Source organism: Myotis nattereri (genome assembly GCF_964212035.1).
Source record: "Myotis nattereri genome assembly, chromosome: 7".
Lineage (NCBI taxonomy): Eukaryota > Metazoa > Chordata > Mammalia > Chiroptera > Vespertilionidae > Myotis > Myotis nattereri.
In genome coordinates this window covers 45,853,799-45,878,298 of record NC_138082.1, presented here as the reverse complement: position 1 = coordinate 45,878,298, position 24,500 = coordinate 45,853,799, and the positions used below count along the sequence as shown (strand labels likewise).

General features: G+C 40.6%; 1 protein-coding gene across 7 annotated transcripts in view; it reads right to left on the bottom strand.

Moving 5' to 3' along the window:
• SLC25A12 (solute carrier family 25 member 12) overlaps positions 1-24,500 on the bottom strand; it is a 171,523-nt gene that overhangs the window by 79,858 nt on the left and 67,165 nt on the right. For 3 of the 7 annotated variants that reach the window (XM_081095645.1, XM_081095647.1, XM_081095648.1), the window contains 2 exons: positions 21,874-21,976; positions 9,374-9,427 (listed from right to left, as the gene is read on the bottom strand). Coding sequence is in view for 2 of the 7 variants with exons in the window: in XM_081095644.1 (XP_080951770.1) it covers positions 9,374-9,427; positions 10,397-10,408 (66 nt within the window). In the remaining 5 variants the exon portion in view is untranslated. Of the gene's footprint in view, positions 1-9,373; positions 9,428-10,396; positions 10,501-21,873; positions 21,977-24,500 lie in introns of those variants that run through there. The other 4 variants (XM_081095649.1, XM_081095646.1, XM_081095644.1 and 1 more) reach the window with 3 other exon arrangements.

Sequence of the window (24,500 nt, the reverse complement as noted above, 5' to 3'; positions counted from 1 at the left end):
ATAAGCTAATTGATATAAAAAATCTTAAGGTCTTATAGCAGCTCATCAACATTATAATGAAACAGTTGAGCACACAGTAAAAAAGAGCTGGACAGAACTGGGACTTGCTGATTTATTTTTTTTAAGTTACACCTAAAAAGTGAATTAAAAGTCACTCTTTCAGATTGGTTTTGATATTTCAGAGTCTATGATTAGACTATTATTCTTTCTCTGATCCAGACCGGGCAACTGAAAGTTCAAGAGAAAACTGCATATCTTCCACAGCCTCACAGGTCTCAGTCTTAGACCATGCTATACCCCATCTCAGAGCCTATAGACTTTAGAGAAGCCATTACCTCTTACAATTGTATTTCAGAATGTGGGGATTTGTAAACATCTTCGGATGTAGGTCTCAAGAATATAAGTAATTAACTGATTACATGTACACAGTCATAAACACATATTAATATCTTAAGACACTTTATAGGCCCAGCAGTTACCTGGGGGAAAATAAGGGACTCAAATCCTATTCAGGAAGGAAAAGTCCTCATCTCATTTTAGAAGAAAAGGAAGAGAACAAAGAACCAAACTTTATTCAGTTCTCCATGTGTCAGGCACCATTTACACATTATTACCTCATTACCTCACACAGGGATGCTAGGTGTAATTATCCTTCTGAGAGACAGATGAAACAGGCTCCAAAAGTAATGTGAACACCTAAGGTCACATAACAAAAGGGATCAAATAAGGATTCAAATCCAAGTTAAACTATAAAGCCCACGTAGACTCCAGCTACACTCTGTTGCTTCCTGGAAGACAAGTTACCTAAGGCACAACTCAAGATATTCTAAGAACCCTATGAACAAGAGGTAATTAAATTGGAAGAATCAGTCTACTCAAAGCAGTCATTCATGACAAAGCACAGAAATGTATAAGAGAATTTTACATTTCAACTTTTTCTTTTTGAACATGATCTATTTAAATACAAATTGAATCATTCTATAGTACTTCCAAAGTGCTAGACCTTCAGTGGTTTCCACGATACCCTTTAAAAAAAAAATCCAAACTCTTCTCCGTGGCCCATATGACTCCTTCAGCCTGATCTCTTACTAGACAGTCATCCCCCTCACTCACTGATGCCTCAGGCACACTGGCCACCTTTCTGTTTTTTGAATATACCAAACCCTTTTCTATATCTAGGCCTTTGTACATGTGAGTCCTCTTTTTGGAATTCTCTCCACCCACCTTTCAGTTCTTAGCTCTAGTATCACCTCCTCAGGGACTTTCACTGACCACCCTCTTGAAAAATGATAGCCTTTTTCATCATTCTGTTTATTTCCTTAGTAGACTTGTCACAGTCTGTAGTGTGTGTGTGTGTGTGTGTGTGTACTTGTTATTGTCTGTCTCACCCCTACCTAGACTGTGAGGTCCTACCTTTACTAAACTCCTTTATCTTAGCTCTATAACCTAATGATAACCTAGCACAATGCCTAACCTGCCATGTAGTAGGCAATGAAAAATGTGATTGATAGAACATTACATGGCATCTAATAACACTAATTTTCTCATCTTTTCCAATTATTCTAGTTGATTCAAGGATTAAAGTTTGCCCTTAATGCCTAACACTTTTTTAAAAAATAAGAACTCTATATAGTTTATGGCAAATACTTTATAAACTTAAGATAAAGGTTATTTATTATCTTCAATCCCTATATTCTAAAGAACTTGGGAAAACAATCAGTGTGGTTAAGAAACTATAGACCCCCTTCTGTGCATCTCATACTGGGTTTATTCAATCCAATTTATGTTAGGAAGTCCTCTTTTAACTTCAGGTTTTAAAATTGCTAAATTCTTGCTTTTTAAATTATTCACTTGCTCAAAATTTGATACATACACATTGTAACCTTGTTTCATTTTCCCCTAATTCTTCTCCAACCAAGTTAACAACTTAGTTTCTATCCTTCCATATTTTTCTCAGTGCCCATTAAATCATACAAACGTATGTAAATATGCATATAAGTGACTTATAGAAAATTAGTATTATGCTATATACCAGTGATGGTGAACCTATGACACGCGTGTCAGATGTGACACGCGAACTCATTTTTTTTTTAAAATATATTTTATTGACTTTTTACAGAGAGGAAGGGAGAGAGATAGAGAGTTAGAAACATCGATGAGAGAGAAACATCGATCAGCTGCCTCCTGCACATCTCCCACTGGGGATATGCCCGCAACCCAGGTACATGCCCTTGACCGGAATCGAACCCGGGACCCTTCAGTACGCAGGCCAACGCTCGATCCACTGAGCCAAACCGGTTTTGGCAAACGAACTCATTTTTTTGGTTGATTTTTCTTTGTTAAATGGCATTTAAATATATAAAATAAATATCAAAAATATAAGTCTTTGTTTTACTATGGTTGCAAATATCAAAAAATTTCTATATGTGACACGGCACCAGAGTTAAGTTAGGGTTTTTCAAAATGCTGACACGTTGAGTTCAAAAGGTTCGCCATCACTTCTATACACACTTCTTTAAATTTTTCTTTTCTCACTTAATAGTACATTGGAAGTCCCTCTAAATCAGCTGCAATAGATCAATACATTCTTTTTAGTATCTGCATAGCTTAATTTTTCTACCACTCCCCTTTTGATAGCATTTTTGTTCTCTCTCTCCCCTTTTTGAGGAAGAACTGAGTACTGCAACTAACAATCTTGAACATATATATTCTTACTAGAGGCCCGGTGCACAAAATTCATGCATGGAAGCGGGGTTCCCTCAGCCTGGCCTGCACCCTCTCCATTCCGGGACCCCTCGGGGCTGCTGGCTCCTAACCACTCACCTGCCTGCCAGCCTGATCCCCCTAACTGCTCTCCCCTGCCGGCCTGATCCCCCTAACTGCTCTCCCCTGATGGTCTGATCCCCCTAACTGCTCTCCCCTGATGGCCTGATCCTCCTAACTGCTCTCCCCTGCTGGCCTGATCCCCCTAACTGCTCTCTCCTGATGGTCTGATCCCCCTAACTGTTCTCCCTTGCTGGCCTGATCCTCCTAACCGCTCTCCCCTGCCTGCCTGATCACCTCTAACCGCCTCTGCCTCAGCCCTGCCACCATGGCTTTGTCCAGAAGATGTTCAGTCTAATTAGCATATTACCCTTTTATTAGTATAGATGCCACCTTGTCCTAAAAATGCAGGCTGTTAGCAGGGGAGCCCGCAATAGCATCCTGGGTTCTGACCAGGGCTTATGCACTCATGCTTTATCTCAGCAGATGAGATTCCTAGAAGAAGACTCTTGGATGTACCTTGAACATTTCTATTGATTTTGCCAAATCATCCTCCAAAAATGTTGAACCACTTTAAACTCCCACCAGCAACCATGCGTGCACCCTTTGCCCTACTTTGATGCCAATATCATTGATTTCCCCCTAGAAGCTTCCCTCCCCTCAGTGGGGACTGCTTGGCACTTGAGCCAAACTCACTGTTCAGCCCAGGACTTGATTTCCCGAGATAGAATTATGGAGGAGGAAAAATAGTTTTCCTCTACCCTTCTGAGTTCTTAGCGGAGGCCCTTGTAATGAAGGACAGATTACCAAGAAAAAAACAAAAGTTCATTAACATGTGTACCTCATGTATATGTGGGAGATCCCAGGGAAAAATGAATAACTCCCTAAGGTGGCTTAGAATCCAGATTTAAATACCTTCTTCCTAGGGAGAGGGGACGGGAGATGTAGGCCTCTTAGAGGAGAGTACATGATTTTTAGGAAAGATGAATGGGGGTGGGGGAGATAGTTTGTAACAAAGTTTGGGTGTGATGTCAACTTCTAGTCTCCTGCTCTGTGACAGGAGTCAGTCTTCACAGGCTGATGACACTTTTCCCATGTGGGAACCTTTTTGGGGGGTCCGATTTTAGGCAGGAGACTTCAGTGAAAGCCTCTCCTTGCATTTGCTGTTTTTCAAGCATCTGCTCAAGATCGTCAATATAACAACATGGCATATGTTGGGGTGGCATGTTCTCTGACCTTCAGAATAAACCCAACAAAAGCTTGTTTCCTCTCTTAGATGATTTGCCACAGTAGCATTATTCCCTGGAGACAGTATTCTAACCAGACCTTCCTGGGAGTGGTCATAACATGCCCTGTGCTTGTAGAAAGGTGTGGGCCATATCCCTAAATAAATCAGAGTCAGTTTTCTCATCTTGTGGAAATGGAGATAATGATAGTTTATCTCCCTTTCCACAGGTTTCCTGCAGGTTTGTGTCTCTGCTGCAGCCCCAGTGGCCCCAGCGCCTCTGCAGCCATGGGTCTTGAGGCTGCTGGGTGCTGGCCTCCCTGCAGGCTTGTGTCTCTGCTCCTCTGACCCCAGCGCTGCTACAGCCACGGGGCTTGGGGCCGCTGGCTGCCGGGCCCCCCTGCGGGCTGTGTCTCTGCTCCTCGGGCCCCAGTGGCCCCAGCGCTGCCTCAGCTGCGGGGTTGGAGCTGCTGGTGCCAGGCCCCCTTGAAGGCTTGTGTCTCTGCTCCTCAGCGGTGACCAAGCAGGCCCAGGGGCCCTCCGCCAGCGGGTTGGGGCAGAACACCTGCGTCGTTGCCATGGCGACAACACAAGTGTCCTGGCCCAGCCGCTGCCATCTTTTGTGGCGGAGTGATGGCTAATTTGCATATTACTCTTTTATTATATAGGATGAGTATTTTTATTTCTCTGGGATAAATATCCCAAAAGTAGAACTGTTTGCCCAAATGGTATCTTCTTTTTATTTGAAACCCCTGCCATATTGCTTTCCAAAGACTCTTTGTTTCCACAAATATTGTATGAAAGCAATTTTTCCCCTCCACATTTGACCTGAGTTGATGCTAACATTTTTTACTATTACTTGTATTATAACTATAATATTATGGTAAGTATCCCACACTTTTGAAAACATAGCCCTAATGCATATTCCAACAATGTGGAAGGGTCTCCTGCTAAAAGCTCTGCTTAATTTCATTCTCAGCCCCAGGTTACTGCCAAAAGTAAGTAATTACAAAATATGTAAACAAATTTTATTAAATAAAAGGACATTTCTTTCAAATAAAAATGTGTTACCATAAAACTAAAAATCACTCTTTGTTTTACATTAGCAGCATCTTTGTCCACTTATTCTTTAATCCTAAATAAACAAGATAGAAAAAGAAAGCATTTTCATAATTTTATATGGGATATGATCTTCATTGTTACATTGGTGATAATGAGAAAAAGAATAGGCTCAAGCCGAGGCCGGTTTGGCTCAGTGGATAGAGCGTCGGCCTGCAGACTGAAGGGTCCCAGGTTCGATTCCGGTCAGGGGCATGTACCTGGGTTGCGGGCACATCCCCAGTAGGAGATGTGCAGGAGGCAGCTGATCGGTGTTTCTCTCTCATCGATGTTTCTAACTCTCTATCTCTCTCCCTTCCTCTCTGTAAAAAATCAATAAAATATATTTAAAAAAAAAAAAAAAAGAATAGGCTCAAAATAATTTTTGGTCTAGCATATGTAATGAAAGGTGCAGTCTCAACAAGTGTTGCTTTTACCATAGAATACTTTGATAAATGAACAGAAGGTCTACCAACTAAAAAAAAAGAGTTCTTGAAAAATCATACACTTAAAAGTTTTTTAAATCTACTTTGCCACAAAGCACAGAACAGATAAAGTTTTTATTTTGAAAGCTGTCAGCCTTATAGCAAACAGCCTGTGGCATTCTTGTCTTCACCTCACCTCCTTCATTGCTTCTATTTTCTCCTTTTTTGTACTGTATACTTCTGATATAGCAAAATTAGGTCGATGATAGTGAGTGGGTGAGAGAGGTAAAAGAAGAAAGATAAATCAAGAAATGACAGTTGAAAAGGTAGTAATAGTAAAACCTTAGCTTGGCAACTGGTTGTAAAATTATAGCACAGACTAACACATAGAATTCATTTGTTGTGCTCCAATTTTATAAACTTGAGGAGCAGGAAAAAAACCAGATTTCTACTGAATATTATCTGTTCTTTTTTAATTTATAGGAAATACAGCTCATCAAAATTTTAGAAGCAATGAATACCGAAAAAAAAAGCATCTATTTTCCTATACTCAAAATAATAATTCTTTATTCTTATAAAGCCTCTCATGAACTCACACACATCATTTCACTAAACATAAATATAACAGCACTTTAAAATAGGAATATTTTGCTGCTTACAAAACAGAGACTTTTGAGCCATACTGGCTATTTGTGAATTTAGACAGTTAATGACACAATTCTAAATTTTATTTTTAAAAAAGAGCTTTCAACTGTGTTCTAAAATTCAAAATTAAATCATCTTTTTAAAAGCTCAAATGATCCTGAACTCAAGTGAGCCTCAAATCCTACCAAAACCAAATTCAATTAACAGCGTAATCTATAAACATATATTTTTATTGATTTCAGAGAGGGATAAGGAGAGATAGAAACATCAATCATGAGAGCATTAATCAGCTGCCTCCTGCACACCCCTTACTGGCGATTGAGCCTGCAACCCTGACCGGCAATCAAGCTGTGACGTCCTGGTTCACTGGTCCACACTCAACCACTGGGTCACATAGGCCAGGCTACACTTTAGTTTTTTACTGTAGCCTCTTTGTAAAACTCTACTTTAAACTCCCATGGGACCATTCCCCCTAGTTCTCTTCCTCCTCCTCCTCATTTCCATTGTGGCTATCACTTATAAATCAGCCCCTTATTCCTCGTCTTATTTTATATTCAATTCCCCTAATCACAAGGATTCATGCACCACTTATATGAATTTGTATCTGTCCAAATCTGACTTTAACTTATTGGGGCACATTTATTTATCTATCATACTTAAACTCCTCTCCCCCAAAATTCCCCAAATAGATGCTTCATCAATTAGCATCTATTCTAAAAATGCCAGATTCAATACTCCTTCCTTTACAAAGTCCCTGGTATTGTCCTTTCCATTTCCCAGCCTCTCCAGGTCATTATCATTCACATATATTATTTCAATAGCCTCTTAGCTGATCGTCCTACCTACTTCCAACCTCTCCACACTTTGTCCAACGAACACAAAGAGGTACCAGAATCCACCACTTCAATTTACCCACTCAGAAACCCACAGTGCCTTCCCACTGTTTCAACTCCAAACTCTTTGGCCAAATGTTCTAGGTAGTTACAGTGTAGAGGCCCTTTTTAAAAATCACCTAAGTAAACAGATTTTTTTTTTCTTTAACTTAACATAGTTGTCATCAGCCCCTCAAAAAACTAGGCATAGTCCTAGCCTAGCTCTTTCTTTGTACTTCTATCTCTCCTCCTCCCAAAAAACAAATCCATACAGAACTATAGATTTTTCCCATGGGTTTTTAAAATTGGAAGGGCCTCAGTTCGGATGTGGTAGGTAGGTGGAGAAACATGAGCAGAGCAAGGACAATGGGCTAGGTACAAAGCCCTGGTGCCTAGCAAAAGAAAATTGCAGAGAGGGATCTCGTCCCCAGGGTGACCTTTCCTCCCCTAGCATATCAGGTTTGGACCCCCTGATCTTTTCTCCCTAGAGTAACACCTAGGCCTCAGTTGTATTTCAGGTCCAGGCCCAGAAAAGCAGCAAAACCAAACAAGCAACACCATAGCTGACCTCAGAATCAGCTGCCTTGAATAAAGACCCCCTGCCCAGACACCAATCAACCAATCAGTGAAAACCCTGACCCTGAAAGGACACACCTGGAAAGAATATTCTATTGAGATATTCCCTCAAAACTTCCCCTAAAATCTCCGCACTTAACAGGGAGGACCCACCTCCATCTGCCTCCCACACACGCCCAAGCTCCTCCTCTTCCTTCCTCTTCCCCCAGGAACGTTACCATTACCTTCCTCATTCCCAGGGCCCTCCGTACCTCTATACCTTGTTTCCTAAGCCCATTTCCTCTACAAATTACTTCTTCTACCTCTGTGATTTTCCAAATAAATGTTCTCTTATAGTTTGAGTTTTGGCTCTGAATTCTTTCCTAGGCAGAACTCAAGTACTGAGGTTGCTGAACCCTGATCCAGTCCGACCCTGCCAGTCTAACACCTGATGCCTTCCCACTGTCTACAACACCCATTCCCTTAAGTCCTACTGAGTCCCACATGAGAAGATGAAACCCAGAAAGGCCAGATAATTAGCCCACCGGTACAACCAGATAGTGTCAGGACTGGGAATTGAACCCAGTGCTCCTGACACTCATGTCAATGCTCTTTTCCCTACATCATGCATCATTTCAACTGACTTCTTCCACGCCTACTTAATCTAGAAAACAAAAGTAACTATATCACATGAACTCACAAGATAATTGGATAGAATCATATGGTGTGGATACTAACATATTTTTGGCTATTTTCAAGAACTTGTGTAAGGAATAAGGATTTCAAACCATAAACAGAGCATTTCTATTACAATTACATTTATTCTTGAAATTATGCTTCCCCTAAAATCATCTATGCAGCCTCATCCCCCAAAATAGGTTAAGCAATCCATGTCTCAGATAAAAATGTCATCTATTCCAGGCTCATCAGCATAAGTTAGAATCTGTTCCTAATATAGAATCATAAACTTTTGGAGTTGGAAGGAACCTTGAAGATCACCTCTCATTTTACAGAGAAAACTAATGCCCAACAGGGACTGCCTAAGGTCAGAATTTCTGTATAAGAACCCAGGTCCTGAATAGAACGTTCTCAAGAGAAGGTTTCCAAGAAAAAGCACAATATTTAATGGAACACTTTAGTTTATCTCTCTACATCTCCTTAAGTAACTTCCTACATGATGAACTTTTGGAATTTAAGAAAAGAAAGCAAAACAAAAATCTAAGCTAACTTTTTTTTTAAGTTTATAGCCAAGTCACCGATCCTAAAACTTATCACAAGTTAAGGTGGCTCCTGGCAAAATCTCAGACAGTAATATTTTGTAATAAAACCCCAAAAGTGTACAGATATAATAGTTTGAAAATAAAGGGAGGAATGACACACATAAATTGACTAGCAATAATTGTTTATCTCTGCAAAAAATTACATTAGAGAACTGTTTGTAAGTATGAAAACTTTAAAAACATGCAACTTTCAAGAAAGAATTTTAATGTCAATACATTCATAAACCGTATTTTGGTCAGTGCTTATGGGTAGTTGGAAATTCTTTTAGCGTTCTTTTACATGTCTTGAGTCATGTTACAAAAACAATAATTGAGGAAAATCTTTTATCAAACTTTAAAAGAATAAAAACCTTCATCCAAACCTTAATAAAATAAGAATTATAAGCTATATTATCTAGCCATGTTAAGAATATATGAAAATAGACCATTCCTAAAAGTTAAGGCCTGACAAGTACTAGATTAACACCTTTTTCCTCCAGTAAAAAAAGCACACTACATAGGCCAATTTACCTGTAGGAATATGTTTCTTAACTCATGAGCATCACCTCGCTTGGTTGTCTGCACCTGTAAGGGGAGAGAAAAAAAAAAAAAAAGCCGGTTAATGCTACACTAGAGGCCACATAATCTCTTCAGATTAGAGTTCACACGTGCTAACAATCAATGCTCTTATCTTTTATAAGGGCATTTAGTTTAAAACAAACCAAAAGCACTAATACTGATAAGAACTGTCAAATTGGAGATCTGTGACTACAGGGTGGAAAGACAAATGTGAAGAGCCTAAAACAGAGAAAATCTACCAGGTAGATTTCATCTGGATTGCAAAGGAAGGCAGTGAGAATCAATCCATTACTTTACTCCACATTCACTAACAACACGGTTAGCAACCACCCACATTCAAATCAAGAGGCCAGCAAGAGTAGATCAACAGGAAAGTTGAAACACCCAAATTAATCGCATGGCCTAGCAGCTTTTCTTATCCGTGGAAAGCAATCCAGAATACAATCATCTCCGCTCCCCTCCCTTTCCCCACCCAACTTAAAATATGAAAGCTGCTACGTTTCCAAATACTTTCGACCTCCTGCCACCTGCAGCGCAAATGCCAACCAATGCCTCCAGTCACCATGAAGCCCCAAATTACTCAATTACACCACCACCCCCCCCCCCCCACGCAATACACAGATGCCGTAGGTACCCCGACTTTACATGTCACTTCCTCTCACTCCCTTTTCGATGGCCTCCAACTCCGGACTCACAAACCCATGCACTTAGAGCAGGACACTACTCTTCCTTCACCGACCCGGGGTCCTCACAAGCCCCTCCGACTCACAATCCTGCCTCCTTCCCCTCCCCCAACCAGGCATCCTCCCCCTCCGGTCCAAGCCCCACACAGCTCTCCCACCCGCGGGCTGGAGCCCCAGGACACGCTATCTAAGAACCAGGCAAAGAAGGAAATGGGAAAAGGTGAAGGGCTACAGGCAGGGTCCCCAGAATGTCTCTTATGCAATAAAGGCAGCAGTAGAGAGTTGGAGTCACCTTGACCGCCATGCTGTGCTCGGAAGCCGGGGACGAGCAGGGGAGCGAGCAGGGCCCAGCTGTCAGGGCGCGCGCGCGCCGCCACCCCGGCCGCGCCCGCCCTCCCGCTCGCCGGCGCCGCGCGCGTCCCTATGCAAATGAGCCGGGGCGGGCGGGGCCGGGAGAGGGCCTCGCGCCGGGTTCCCAAAGGGGAGCTGACCTGGGGGCCGGAGGGGGTCAGCCCCACCGCTACGCGGAGGAAGGGGACGCGCCTCCACTGGCGAAGACTGGAGTGCCAGCCGCGGGATTCCGACGCGCCGCGTGGTTGCTGACAGCTGCTGAGTCGCCGCCAGAAAGACCCAGGTTTCCTAAGGCCTCCTAGTGGGTGTGGCTTTGGGCAACGACTTCTGCCAAAGTCGTTTACCCTGAGACTTAAAGGAACACTTGGGGCCTAGATTGAGTAAGATTTCAAAGGATCAAAGAACATGTCCCATTAATAATAATAATAAATGAATTAATGACAACTAATGGCAAATACTAACAATAAAAAAGATTGGGAACGACACACTCTGGGGAAAACCTAAGTAAACATAACTTGAGAAATATGCCCCTAAACTGGCATGGGGTGAATAGGCTTAACCTATTTGTGCTTCATGTACTATTGTAAAGCTTTATTAGGCTCACTTCACATTCCCCATCACCCAAATTTTTTGTGCAATGAGGTACCGCACAAATGCAAATGGGGAAAAAATCCATTTGTCTTGGACTGGGCTGGCACTGAATCCTGGCCCAATTTGCCCCTACATAAATAGGTCCAGCCCTCCCTATTAGTAGCTAGTTCTTGAACCAAAATAATGTCTCTAAAACGGAATCCGACTATGATGACTATATTGAGCCACATATTGATTCATTCAACAAACATTTCCTGGGCAGCTATTATATACTAGACATAGTTTTGCTTGTAAGGACAACGTATAATCCCTACCCTCTAGGAGTTTATTGATGGTCAATGCTTCCACACAATCCCAACCCTAAGTGTATTTTTTTGTTTGTATCTTTATTTTTTTAAAAAAAATATAGTTTATTGATTTTAGAGAGGAAGAGAAAGGGAGAGAGAGAGATAGAAACATCAATGATGAGAGAGAATCATTGATTAGCTGCCTCCTGCACATCTCCTACTGGGGATCCGAGCTGGCAACCCAGGCATGTGCCCTTGGCCGGAATCAAACCTGGGACCCTTCAGTTCATAGGCTGGCGCTCTATCCATTGAGCCAAACCAGCTAGGGCTGTTTGTATCTTTAAACCAAGCATGCTGCCTGTTTTGTTTTTTTATGTGTTTTTTTATAAAAAGGTCTAACAACTCCAAGATTTATCTTAACCTCATAGGAGGCATCTCTTTTTTCTCCAGTCTCACTAATCATAATTGTGTTAAGTATCCAAGTTAATAGAAATGAGAAAAGGGTGACAAATAGCGATTGTTGATAAGGAATGCTACATTACTAGTACTCTTAAAATGAGTTTTTCTGCTGCAGTTGGTTTAATTGCCTACACCATTACATCTTTCTTCAGTCTGTTCAAAGATCTTTAACAATGTAATTGGACATAGGATGTACAAATTCACATTTTGTTCTACTAGCATCTTACGACCCTGATACTCTGCTCTCTCTTATTTTATAAAGTTTCTCTAAGTAGGAATCTTGAGCTGTTTATTTTGTTACTTTACAAGGGACAGGTTCTAATAGCCCAGAGTCCCTCAGTTTGAATAAAAGTACTTAGTGAGGAGCTCCAGTGGCGCAATCGGTTAACGCGCGGTACTTATAAAAGTACTTAGTGAGCCCTGGCTGGTGTGGTGGGATTCTGATGGTTGAGCATTAACTTGTGCTTGCTCGAGGAAGGGGGGGCGTGGAGTGGGGGGGAGGACACCAGTCTGATTCCCTGTTGGGGCTTAGTCTCGGGTTTGGGTATGATGTTTGTTTCTCTCTCTCCCTCTCCATCCCTCTCTCTAAAAGGAAAAAAAAAAGGCATTTATTTATAGTGAATGGATTATTTTCTATCAGAATACATTGTTATTGTTTTTTCAAGTTACATACCAATATATAGTATTTTATAACTCTTTAAGTTTCAAATGATATCTGTAAACAAGAAATAATTTTAAAACTTGGAACAAGTTGAAAACTTGATAATTAATACAAAGTCTATAAAGAATGACATTTCAGAAAGTAAAAGTGGAAGTTAAAGGGTAAAAGACTAACTGCAAATATATTGTCATAAATATAATTGGTTTCATAAAAGACTCAATACATAGCTTCACTGAGCTGGAGATTTAAATCTGTTCATGAAGTTGTTGCCCATGAAAATAATATATTACCCCCAGATGCAAAACTGAAATGTGAGCCTACTAGACAAACCCATAGAAACATGTCTCCAGCTCCCAGGCAGCTTACATTATATTAATTTGAAACCAGCCAGGCACTTTGTGGGTGAAAGTTAGAATTATACTAATGCCTAGAGCCCTAATAAACTGAAATGTAATTATTAAAACAAGAGGCAAATTCCAATGAGCATGTTCTGCCAGAACTCCTGGACCTCCTTCCATCCTTAATAACATACCATTTCTGTTTATCTTCTAGCTTCCTTTGATTATTTTACAAACATGAGTACATTTTTATGCATATTTCTATATCCTGCACAGCTACTATGGATGTCATCTTGCAAGAAGTAAATCAAGGTGGTGTACCAACATTTAATAGAGCTTTAGGCTATCACTGACAAATTAAACTAGGAATGGAGCTCTTCCTGGGTTAAAGATACACATGTCATCACTATGACGAGAAGCCAGATATTATGCCCCCATCAAGATAGAGCTCACAAAATATTTGAAATAAATAGCATGATCTGACTTTGGTACACACACACACACACACACACACACACACACACACTGCATATTTGAACATCTGTACCTTTCAAGTGTATATTGGTTTTGACCTATACCTAGAATTATAAAATGGTACTCTATATTTTACTGAAATATTGCAAAACTTACAAATTTTATAAGTTGTGCTTTTATTTTGTTAATTCTATTGATTCTTAGGGAGAGTGGAAGAGGGAAAGACAGAGAGAAATATCAATGTGAGAGAAACACATCGATTGTTTGCCTCCTGCAGGTGCCCCAACTAGGGCCCTGGGCTGGGGAGGAGCCTGCAACCAAGGTACAGGCCCTTGACCGGAAAAGGACCTGGGACCCTTTGATCCACAGGCCTACACTATATTCACTGAGCCAAACCAGCTAGGGCTATAAGTTGTGCTTTTAAAACCTCCCTTGCTAAGAGTCTATATGAGGAAATGGAAGGCATTAGGCTGGGGAAAATATGAAGAGCTAAGTGTCCAAGTTTGAGCAATTTATGTTCTAGGTGGTAGACTCACCTGGAAATGAATAAATCAGAAAGTATTATTTTAACCCAGGCAACTTATAGTTAGATAATAGAAAAACGACACATTTAAAGCTACTCTATACTGTAAAAGTATTATACTGCCTGTATGACATTTGCTCTAGTTGAAATAAATTCTCATTTTGGTGGAGGGGAGGGGGTATCAAAAATCTGGTGAAATAGTTGTACTCCTGCAATTATGTCTTCCTAAACTGCTCTTCCTCACAGTCTGACTCTAAGTCATATAAATTGTAAAATGAGGCCCTGGCTGGTTTGGCTCAATGAATAGAGCACTGGCCCATGGACTGAAGGGTACCAGGTTTGATTCCAGTCAAGGGCACATACCTCAGTTGCAGGCTCAACCCTGGGCCCTGGTCAGGGTGCATGTGGGAGGCAATCAATCAGTGTGTGTCTCTCACATCGATATTTCTCTCTCTCTGTCTCTCCCTCCCACTCTCTCTAAAAATCAATGGAAAAATATTCTTAGGTGAGGATTAAAAAACAAAAAAAGAGGATGACAGTAATCTTATTTTTAGACCACAGTCTTCGTTATTCCTTGTGCAATAACAGCCAGTTTACTTTTCAATGGATTTTGGGAGAAATGCATGGAATGAATTGCTCTAAATGTTTGAGGCTGTGAGTGCCCTATCATGATAGTAGACAAGTGTTTAGTGGGAAACCTTATGGTCAAATGGAGGATTGAGCCATATGAGCTTTAATGCTTCTTTTAGCATTCTAATTTCATGATTTGGAATGAGCCAAATTTTATTTAATTAACATTTATTGAGTTCTTGTATGTGTACTAAACTCACTGTTCAGCTATAGAATATATAAGAAAAATAAGTAGCATGAGTCCCAGAGTATGGAAAATATTTTCTGCAGCAACTGCTACAATGTATTTTTTTTAATGAATAAAGCTAAAAGGATGATACCAAAATCTTTTGCATGTGCCAAAGGCCAAAGCAGCCTTAGGTAATAATGGGATAAAAATAACTTCGTGGTTTGTCACATATTCCCATTCCAATCAAAAGTGTATAACTAGAAGAACAAACATCCTGCTGAGTCCCTCAGATGCCCATAAATACCCTACCATGACGACTTACTTGGATTTGGGTTTTGCCTCTTTTCTACTTAGAGGTCAACAAGAAAGGACACTTCGAATTTAATCCAAAGCAAGGGAAAAAAATTCTTTAAAAAAAATTCTCTTGCCGAAACCGGTTTGGTTCAGTGGATGGAGCATCGGCCTGCGGACTGAAAGGTCCCGGGTTCGATTCCAGTCAAGGGCATGTGCCTGGGTGGCGGGCATATCCCCAGTGGGGGATGTGCAGGAGGCAGCTGATCGATGTTTCTCTCTCATCGATGTTTCTAACTCTCTATCTCTCTCCCTTCCTCTCTGTAAAAAATCAATAAAACATATATTTTTTAAAAAAATTGTCTTTTTTCTTAAAGAAAATAAAGTTGGATAATTTACACTACCTGGCTTTAAGATTTACTATAAAGCTAAGTAAATCAATATGGCATGTCCTCAAATAACATTATTTTGTGCAACAGCTTGACCAAGAACCTGAAAGGTCTCAGTCAATGTTGTATTCTGCATATTCCATTCCCAGTAGCCATGACAATAGGATACTACTTTAAAGGAAAATTATATAAAAATGAAATGAACAGAAATTAAGAGTTGAGTCATAAGAAGGGTCCTCCCTAGGATAAGGACTTTGTACTGCAATAGATGCCACAAAGGATAAGAATAAACTTTTCTTTATCCAGAAGGTCACAGTTCAATTTGATTCCTGTTAGAACACATGCCTGGGTTGCAGTCTAGATCCCCAGAGGGAGGTGTGCAGGAGGCAGCCAATCAATGATTCTCTCTCGACATTTATGTTTCTATCTCTCTCTTTCTCTCCTTCTCTCTTCCTCTCTGAAATCAATAAAAATTGATTAATGAAGCCTAGGAATATGCCCTGACCAAGAATCAAATCTTGACCTGGTTCATAGGTCAATGCTCAACCACTGAGCTCACCAGCCGGGCTGTAGTTTGCACTTTTTTTTAAAAAAAATATATTTTATTGATTTTTTACAGAGAGGAAGGGAGAGGGATAGAGAGTTAGAAACATTGATGAGAGAGAAACATCGACCAGCCGCCTCCTGCACACCTCCTACTGGGGATGTGCCCGCAACCAAGGCACACGCCCTTGACCGGAATGGAACCTGAGACCCTTCAGTCCGCAGGCAGACGCTCTATCCACTGAGCCAAACCGGTTTGGCTAGTTTGCACTTTTAAGGAAGCTTCTGGATAATGCTTACCTGCTGCTTCTTCCCTGACTTTGGTCCAGCCAGCATGGGAAAAAAACTATGGAGTAACAGATATACATGATCCTGCCTATATTATCCCTCACTATCATTGCTTGGAAAGAAGCCCAGAAATAGTCATTGTTTACTCACGCTGCTCTTCTGTCACCCTAAATGGATGGGTTTACCTGGATAGTTCAGGATAGGAATAAGTAATAAAACAGGGAGTCAGCAATGATACTTCCTTTAATCTTCCCCCTCCCTTTAGTAAAGCATTATATGTGAATAAGTTTTGTGTTGATGATGTGGAAGAAAATTAAAGTGCAGTAAGGGGAAGTGTAACCTTCCTCATGTCACCTCTTCTCTGAGATCCATCTGGCAGCAGCAGCAGCAACATCGTTTTATCAAAGATAGTAAGCTCAGAATTCTGGGTGGCAACAGCAACTGAGTGTAACCCAAGGCATAACTGAGTGGTAAGGAGGGGTATGGATCACAGAGAAACAACTCAGTAGCAGATGAGACAGATTCCCCTTAAACCAGTGGTTCTCAACCTTCCTAATGCCGTGACATTTAATACAGTTCCTCATGTTGTGGTGACCCCCAACCATAAAATTATTTTCGTTGCTACTTCATAACTGTAATTTTGCTACTGTTAGGAATTGTAATGTAAATATCTGATATGCAGGATGTATTTTCATTGTTACAAACTGAACATAATTAAAGCATAGTGATTAATCACAAAAATATGTAATTATATATGTGTTTTCCGATGGTCTTAGGTGACCCCTGTGAAAGGGTCATTTGACCCCCAAAGGGGTCGCAACCCACAGGTTGAGGACCGCTGCCTTAAACATACAAGAGAAACTTGAAGGGATGGCAGGACATTTCATTATATAGAACTCTACATGGTTATAAAGTTCCAATCCATCTCTTAGACATAGTGTTGCCTTATATTGATATCTATAAGCAGGTAATATGAAGGGAACATTATTATCCCTCTCTATAAATGTATTACAATGTATTGGAAAGATGAAACATAAACAAAACCACTAATTAACAATGCATATGCTCAACTGTGTGATAAACTTATGCAGTACAGGTTTAGAAAGATAAAACATCAATTCAAGCTGGACAACATACAGCAGGTTTTACAGAAACCGTAATTCATCACCTTCTCTGTGTTTCTTCCAGAGTATGTCTTTTTACCTTATCCTTTCTCCTTCATCCACACTCTCAGTCCTAACATTTATCTCAATGTCTGACATTAGCTATGTAGGTGCTAATTAAATGTTTAATAATTATTCCTAACTGTTCACTCTATCACCAACCATTAGTCCTCTCATATTTCCTAAGTGAAGACCAGTACCTTTGTCTTCGTTGCTTAAGCCAGAAAGCTAGGGTCTGAGACAGACTCTTCCTTACCCCTCACATCCAAATAGCCACTCAGTTTTGTGCTTCCTGTCCCCTTCAGTGCTATTTAAAATCTCTCTTCTTTATTATAATAGCCTTCATTATGCCTCTTAATTGCTCTCCAAGCCTCTGGTTCTCCACTTTCTGCCTCCTATCACTAGCCTCAAATCTGTTGTCCACAGCGCTGTCAAGTGTTCTATCTGAAATAGGAATTAAATTTTGTCACTTCCTCATCCTTCAATGGCTCTCTACTGACTTCAATATAAAATCCAAACTCCTCAGTATGGTGAAGAGTGGAAGCCTCCTCATCTGGCCCCTTCCGCTTGTTACTACTATACTTATCCCTTTTGTCACAAGAATATTTGAACCTTTACACTATTTCCTTTGCTGGAAATATTTTACTCCACATTTATATCAATTTGCCTACCTTTTAAGATACAGCTCAAGAATATCATCCTGCCCTAGCTGGTTTGGCTCAGGTGATAGTGCGTGGGCCTACGGACTGAAGGGTCCCGGGTTTGATTCCAGTCAAGGGCATGTACCTTGGTTGCGGGCTTGATCCCCAGTGGGGGTTGTGCAGGAGGCAGCTGATCAATGTTTCTCTCTCATCAATGTTTGTAACTCTCTATCCCTCTCCCTTCCTCTCTGTAAAAATCAATAAAATATATATATTTTAAAAAGAATCTCATCCTTAAGCCCTTTACCCTATCTGGGGTAGCCTCCCAACCCTGTGCATAGGATTTATCACACTGTATTGTAATTATCTCTTTGCTTATTTTCCTCTTCCACTGGTGGCTTTCAAACTTTATCGATCCAGACCTTTATAGTAAAAAGTATATTTTTATAACAACCCCAGTACACATACGTGAATTTTTGATAGGTCAAGTAACACCAAAAAGATATTGGGGCTTGAACTACTTTTGCAATGTCCTACCCAGAAGGGAGGCCTACTGACAAAGGAGACAATAATAGCAAGGATCCATAATTTCCTGTCAGGGAATTAGTACAATGCAGAGGCCCCTTTCAGCCACGAAATTAAGAATGCATGCTATGTGAGAAGCAGTAAGAGCATCAGTCAGTCAATGTCAGCTGAAGAAGCAGAGATAACCAAAACAGAGAGTAGTTAAATATCAACATTTGTTTCTCTTCTAGTCCTACTTCTAGCCCCCAACACCAGAAGAGTGAGCCTTGAAAAAGAGGAAAAAATATCCTAGAATGAGACACTCTCCCTGGCCCAATCTTTTTAAAAAATGTATTTTTTTTATTGATTTTCAGAGAGAAGAAGGGAGAAGGGAAATGAGAAACATCCTTGTGAGAGTGGAACATCTATGGCTACCTCCTGCATGCCCCCTCCTGGGATCAAGCCTGTAACCCAGCTGGCCCAATCTGTAGGGGCTTGAAGAGGGAGAACGAACGAAAAGATGACTATACTCCCTTCCTCATTTCAGATCCCTGTGGCTACAAGTCTGCCCAACAATGAAGGAAGTTTTAAAACACCAAACTTTTAAAGTAGGCCAGAGTGGACTTTGAGTAAGTTGAAAAAAAAAACCCACATGAAAACTATGAAATCTGCCCAGGAGGAGAGGGTATTTAACAGTACAGTGGGAGATGTGACTAGAGAAAAATTTGGCATTTTATGTTTATACCCCCACCAAGTTCCAATCCCTCAGTAACTTGGTCACATAAAATTAAGAGTAGTGTGTAGTTTGTGATTAAATAATAAGTGAATAAGTCAGAACTTGACATTGTACATATATGGCAAGTATAACTGTATAAGTAACCTGAGTATATTAAACAAGCCTGGAGCAAACAACTGAGTTTTCTCTAAATTACAATTTTTCATAGGGTCAGCAATATGGTATACTTAACTAAATCTACTACTATACTTCTTTTTGCCATTTTTTAAGAAAATAAGTTTATTTAGTAAGATTGCTTTTCATGAATCCATGTCATACAGTGAATACTTGGCCACCTTCTGTAGATTTGTAAATTATATATTTTTTGTTTTAGAGTGGTTTTTTTGGTTGTTGTAGTTTTTCAAATATTAACACCAGCTATCCTAATATATAAAAGGCTAGGGTTGTAACAACCGATCACAACCAAAGGCTGACCAACCCAGAAGTCCTTCAGTCAGAGCTGGGTTGCTGTGGCGACCCAGCACTGACTGCCCAGGGGCCCGAGACCCAGAGAGAGGGGCAGGGTCTGATCCACAGCCTCAGTGGCAGCTGTTGATCAGTACTTGCGTCTCTCTTTCTCTCCCTCTTTCTTTCTGAGCTTCAGCAGCCGGGCTTCTCTCTCTCCCAGCCTCTGTGGGGCTGCTGTTCAGCCCTGCCTCTCTGATCAGGCCCAGAGATAGGCCCGGAAATGCTGACTGGCATAGAACTGACCAATCAGAACCAAATGTGGGTGCTGTGAAGAACCAATGGCTGCCTAGGAGGTGGAGCTTCTGACGCTGACTGGCATAGAAACCAACCAATCAGAACCAAATGTGGGTGCTGTAGGGAGCCAATGGCTACCTAGGAGGCGGAGCTTTTGACATTGACTGGCGTAGAAACCAGTCAATCAGAACCAAATCTGGGTTCTGTGGGGAGCCAATGGCTGCCTAGGAGGTGGAACTTTTGACACTGACTAGCATAGAAACCGACCAATCAGAACCAAATCTGGGTGCTGTGGGGAGCCAATGGCTGCCTAGCAGGCAGAGCTTTAGATGCTAACTGGCATTGAAACCAACCAATCAGAACCAAATCTGGGTGCTGTGGGGAGCTATTGGCTGCCTAGGAGGTGGAGCTTTTGATGCTGACTGGCATTGAAACCGATCAATCAGAACCAAATTGGTCAGCAGAGGAGGGTAGTTGGGGGTGAGATCACACCTGCAGGGGAGGATAGTTGGGGGGGAGATCAGGCCGGCAGGGGAGGGCAGTTGGGGGCAACCAGGCCGGCAGGGGAGGGCAGTTAGGGGCGATCAGGCAGGCAGGCAGGCAGAGGCAGTTAGGGGCAACCAGGCTGGCAGGGGAGGGCAGTTAGGGGCGATCAGGCAGGCAGGCAGGTAAGCAGTTAAAAGCCAGCAGTCCCAGATTGCGAGAGGGATGTCCAACTGCCAATCCCACAGGAATCGGGCCTAAACTGGCTGTTGGACATCCCCCAAGGGATCCCCAATTGGAAAAGGTGCAGGCTGGGCTGAGGGAACCCTCCCTCCATGCACGAATTTTGTGCACCAGGCCTCTAGTCCTACATAATAAAAGAGAAACATGTAAATTGACCATCCCTCTGCTATGCTCACCAGCCAATCAGGAGTGAGTATACAAATTAACTCGACAAAGATGGTGGGTTAATTTGCATACACAGGTGCCGGGCAGAGAGCAGAGTGGGAGAGCTGGCGGCTTGTGGGGAATTGGCTCCCTCGGTCACTCCCAGTGACCGAGAGAGCGACGCCCCCCAAGCCACCAGGTGGAGAGCAGAGCGGGAGAGCCAGTGGAGAGTGGAGAGAGAGAGCTGGTGGCTTGGAGGACTTGGCAGAGTGGGAGGCCATGGGACCGAGACAGAGCAGGAAGGAAAACCAAGAGTGCGGGGAGCACCAGGAATTCTGGGAATAGTTCTGGTGGCAGCCCCAGGACCGGAAGCGGAAGCCCAGAGTGTGGGGAGCACCAGGAATGCTGGGAATCATAGTTCTGGTGGCAGACAGATCTCCTAGACCCGTGGTTGGCAAACTGCGGCTTGTGAGCCACATGTGGCTCTTTGGCCCCTTCAGTGTGGCTCTTCCACAAAATACCACATGCAGGCATGCACGTACAGTGAGATTGAAACTTCATGGCCCATGTGCAGAAGTCAGTATTTTGTGGAAGAGCCAGTATTTTGTGGAAGAGCCACACTGAAGGGGCCAAAGAGCTGCATGTGGCTTGTGAGCCGCGGTTTGCTGAGGCGCAGTTTGCCGACCACTGTCCTAGACACTAGAGCAGGTGACTAAAAAATTAGAAGTTAATATTAATATTTAATATAGGAATTCGCAGTATTAAAAATACATTAGAGCCCTAACCGGTTTGGAGCAGTGGGTAGCGTCGGCCTGCAGACTGAAGAATCCCAGGTTCGATTCCAATCAAAGGCATGTACCTTGGTTGTGGGCACATCCCCAGTAGGAGGCATGCAGGAGGCAGCCGATCAATGATTCTCATCATTGATGTTTCTATCTCTCCCTCTTCCTTCCTCTGTGAAATCAATAAATATATATTTTTTAAAAACTGTATAAAATAACACTATATCTGTACTAAAATAAACTTTTTCACATACAACAAAATGTAATTTTACAAAGATATAAAAAATGTAAATTTATTCTTTAAATGCATCCTAACCCTACCAATACACCCATCTTACCTGATGAAGCAGGTTCTCTTTGTTATTATATGGTGCTAGTTGGCATGACCCTTTCTTCCTCTTAGCTCATTCAAGAGACAGGCAAAGGGATTCTCTGACAGCCCTGTGTTGATGAGATTAATGACAAACTTAAAGTCTGGAATCCCTCTAGCAAATTTTTTGGAAAGAATTCTTTTAATTTTACAAATTTGCACAGTAACTGTTGGTTTTGCTTGTTGAAAACTATATATATGCCTTAAAATTCTGAGTTGTAAAAATATAAGAAGCACTACAATAAAACTAAATTTTATTTTATAGTTCTTTTAATATCTTATAATTCTATAATTCTTTTATAATTCTTGAACTAAACACTTAATTGACAGCATTATATAGCTGGTATAGAAGCTCTTAATTGACAGCATTATATAGCTGGTATAGAAGCTCTTCACTTTGTGTGTCCAGATCACCTGAAGTTAAGAGTCTTGCTGTGCATAGTGACATGGGTAAATGAGTTACAAGTCTTTAATGAAAACCAATTTATTAAAATGACAGCTTTCACAACATTATGAATATACTTAACACTACTGAACTGTATACTTAGAAATGATTAAGATGGTCAATTTTATGTGATGTGTTTTCCACCACAATCAAAACTTAAAAAGGGTAAAGTGACTGAAACAGTATCATCAGTTTAAAATGAATATTTCTGGTCATAATTTTTAGTCTTTTTTCTTTAATATCTAAGTAACATTAATAAAGTTTTCTTCACCCTCCCCTACCTGGAAACTCTTTCACATTAAGAAACAATGTAAAACAACAGCAAAAAAAGTTTAAAAACAGAGGCATAATCATCATTTTTTGTTGACTGAAACTGAAAAAGAACATTTGAAATAGCATTTTAACTGTGGAATTTGAAATATCATAACATTATTGTATAACCCGCCCTAAGTAGACATACATAACTAATGTCATTCTTATGAATTAGAGTTTCAAAGAGTAAAAAAGGCACCACAGAATGATCATTTTGTAAACAAGTATAAGAAATTATGGTGCTCTTCCCTCATTTGACTAATCTTTGCTTATAAATGACAGAATGCAAAACTAGAAATATTAATTCTCAACTAACTTCTTATTTTCAATTAAGCTGCTTGCACTCTTTGACTCTGTGTAATCATAATTTATAGAATGTAAACTAGAGGGTAAGGAGTTAGCAACCATGTCTAAAAATTCCAAAAAGAATGATAACTTTCTAATTATGAAAGCAACCAGTACATCTCATTAAAAGAAGCAAACGGTATTTTTTTTTTTAAATCCCTCATTGCCCTAGCTGGTTTTGCTCAGTGGGTAGAGCATCAGCCTGCGGACTGAATTGTCTCAGGTTTGATTCCAGTCAAGGGCACATGCCCAGATTGCGGGCTTGATCCCCCAGCAGGGGACATGCAGGAGGCAGCCAATCAATGATTCTCTCATCATTGATGTTTCTATCTCTCTCTCCCTTCTCCCTTCGTCTCTGAAATCAATGAAGATATATCTATCTATCTATCTATCTATCTATATACTTTTTAAATCCCTCATTAATCCCCATCTCAAAATTCCCTCTCCTACAGGGAAGTTAAACTTGTTAGGTATGCTTGCGAATGTTTTCTATGTTTCTATCATAATATATTTTTATACAAATAAAATAACATTATAATGTAGTGTCACTTATTTTTTAATTATATAGTAGATATTTTCTCAAGTCAGTACACATTATCCAGTGCTATTCTGTGTGTGTGAAAAGTCAGAGAATTTTATTGACTTTTATATGTTCTTGGAGAAAACCATTTACTTGTAAAAGTTTGAAATTTGATATGGGATTTATTCACACTTAATTTTGCAAATAAATTATTTAATTTGGAGGTAAGACACAATTTTTCATTTCAAGAGGACTTTTACATGATGACAATCACAAAATTGGCACACCATATTAAAAAACTAAATCAAAAAGAGCTAGTCAAGTATGCAGCTTTATATTAATTTCAATCTCATCACACACCATCCCTCATGTATGATTGTGGAAGTATCTGCTGTGAGCTTACTAGTATATTAATAGAGAAGGTCTGAGGTCACAAATGATTGTTTACCAAACAAAACCTCTTTTTCTAGTGTTTATCATTTTGTTATAGAAAAATATTACAAATAAAAATTATTGTTATTGAAGGTGTTCATTTCAAAAATCACATGTGATACACAGGTTCAAGCTATTTGCCCCTTGTCATATAGAGACATCACAAACACCCTATGTGAATTATTGATTAAATGCACCTTAGCATCCACTACCAGCTTAGTAATGACACATTCACTATGTCAATTAATTGAAAATGAGAGTGAATTAAAACATATTCAGGTATTGCCCTAGCTCAATGATGGTGAACCTTCTGAGCTCAGAGTGTCAGCATTTTGAAAAACCCTAACTTAACTCTGGTGTCGTGTCACATATAGAAACTTTTTGATATTTGCAACCATAGTAAAACAAAGACTTATATTTTTGATATTTATTTTATATATTTAAATGCCATTTAACAAAGAAAAATCAACCAAAAAAAATGAGTTCGCGTGTCACCTCTGACACATGTGTCATAGGTTCGCCATCACTGCCCTAGCTGAAT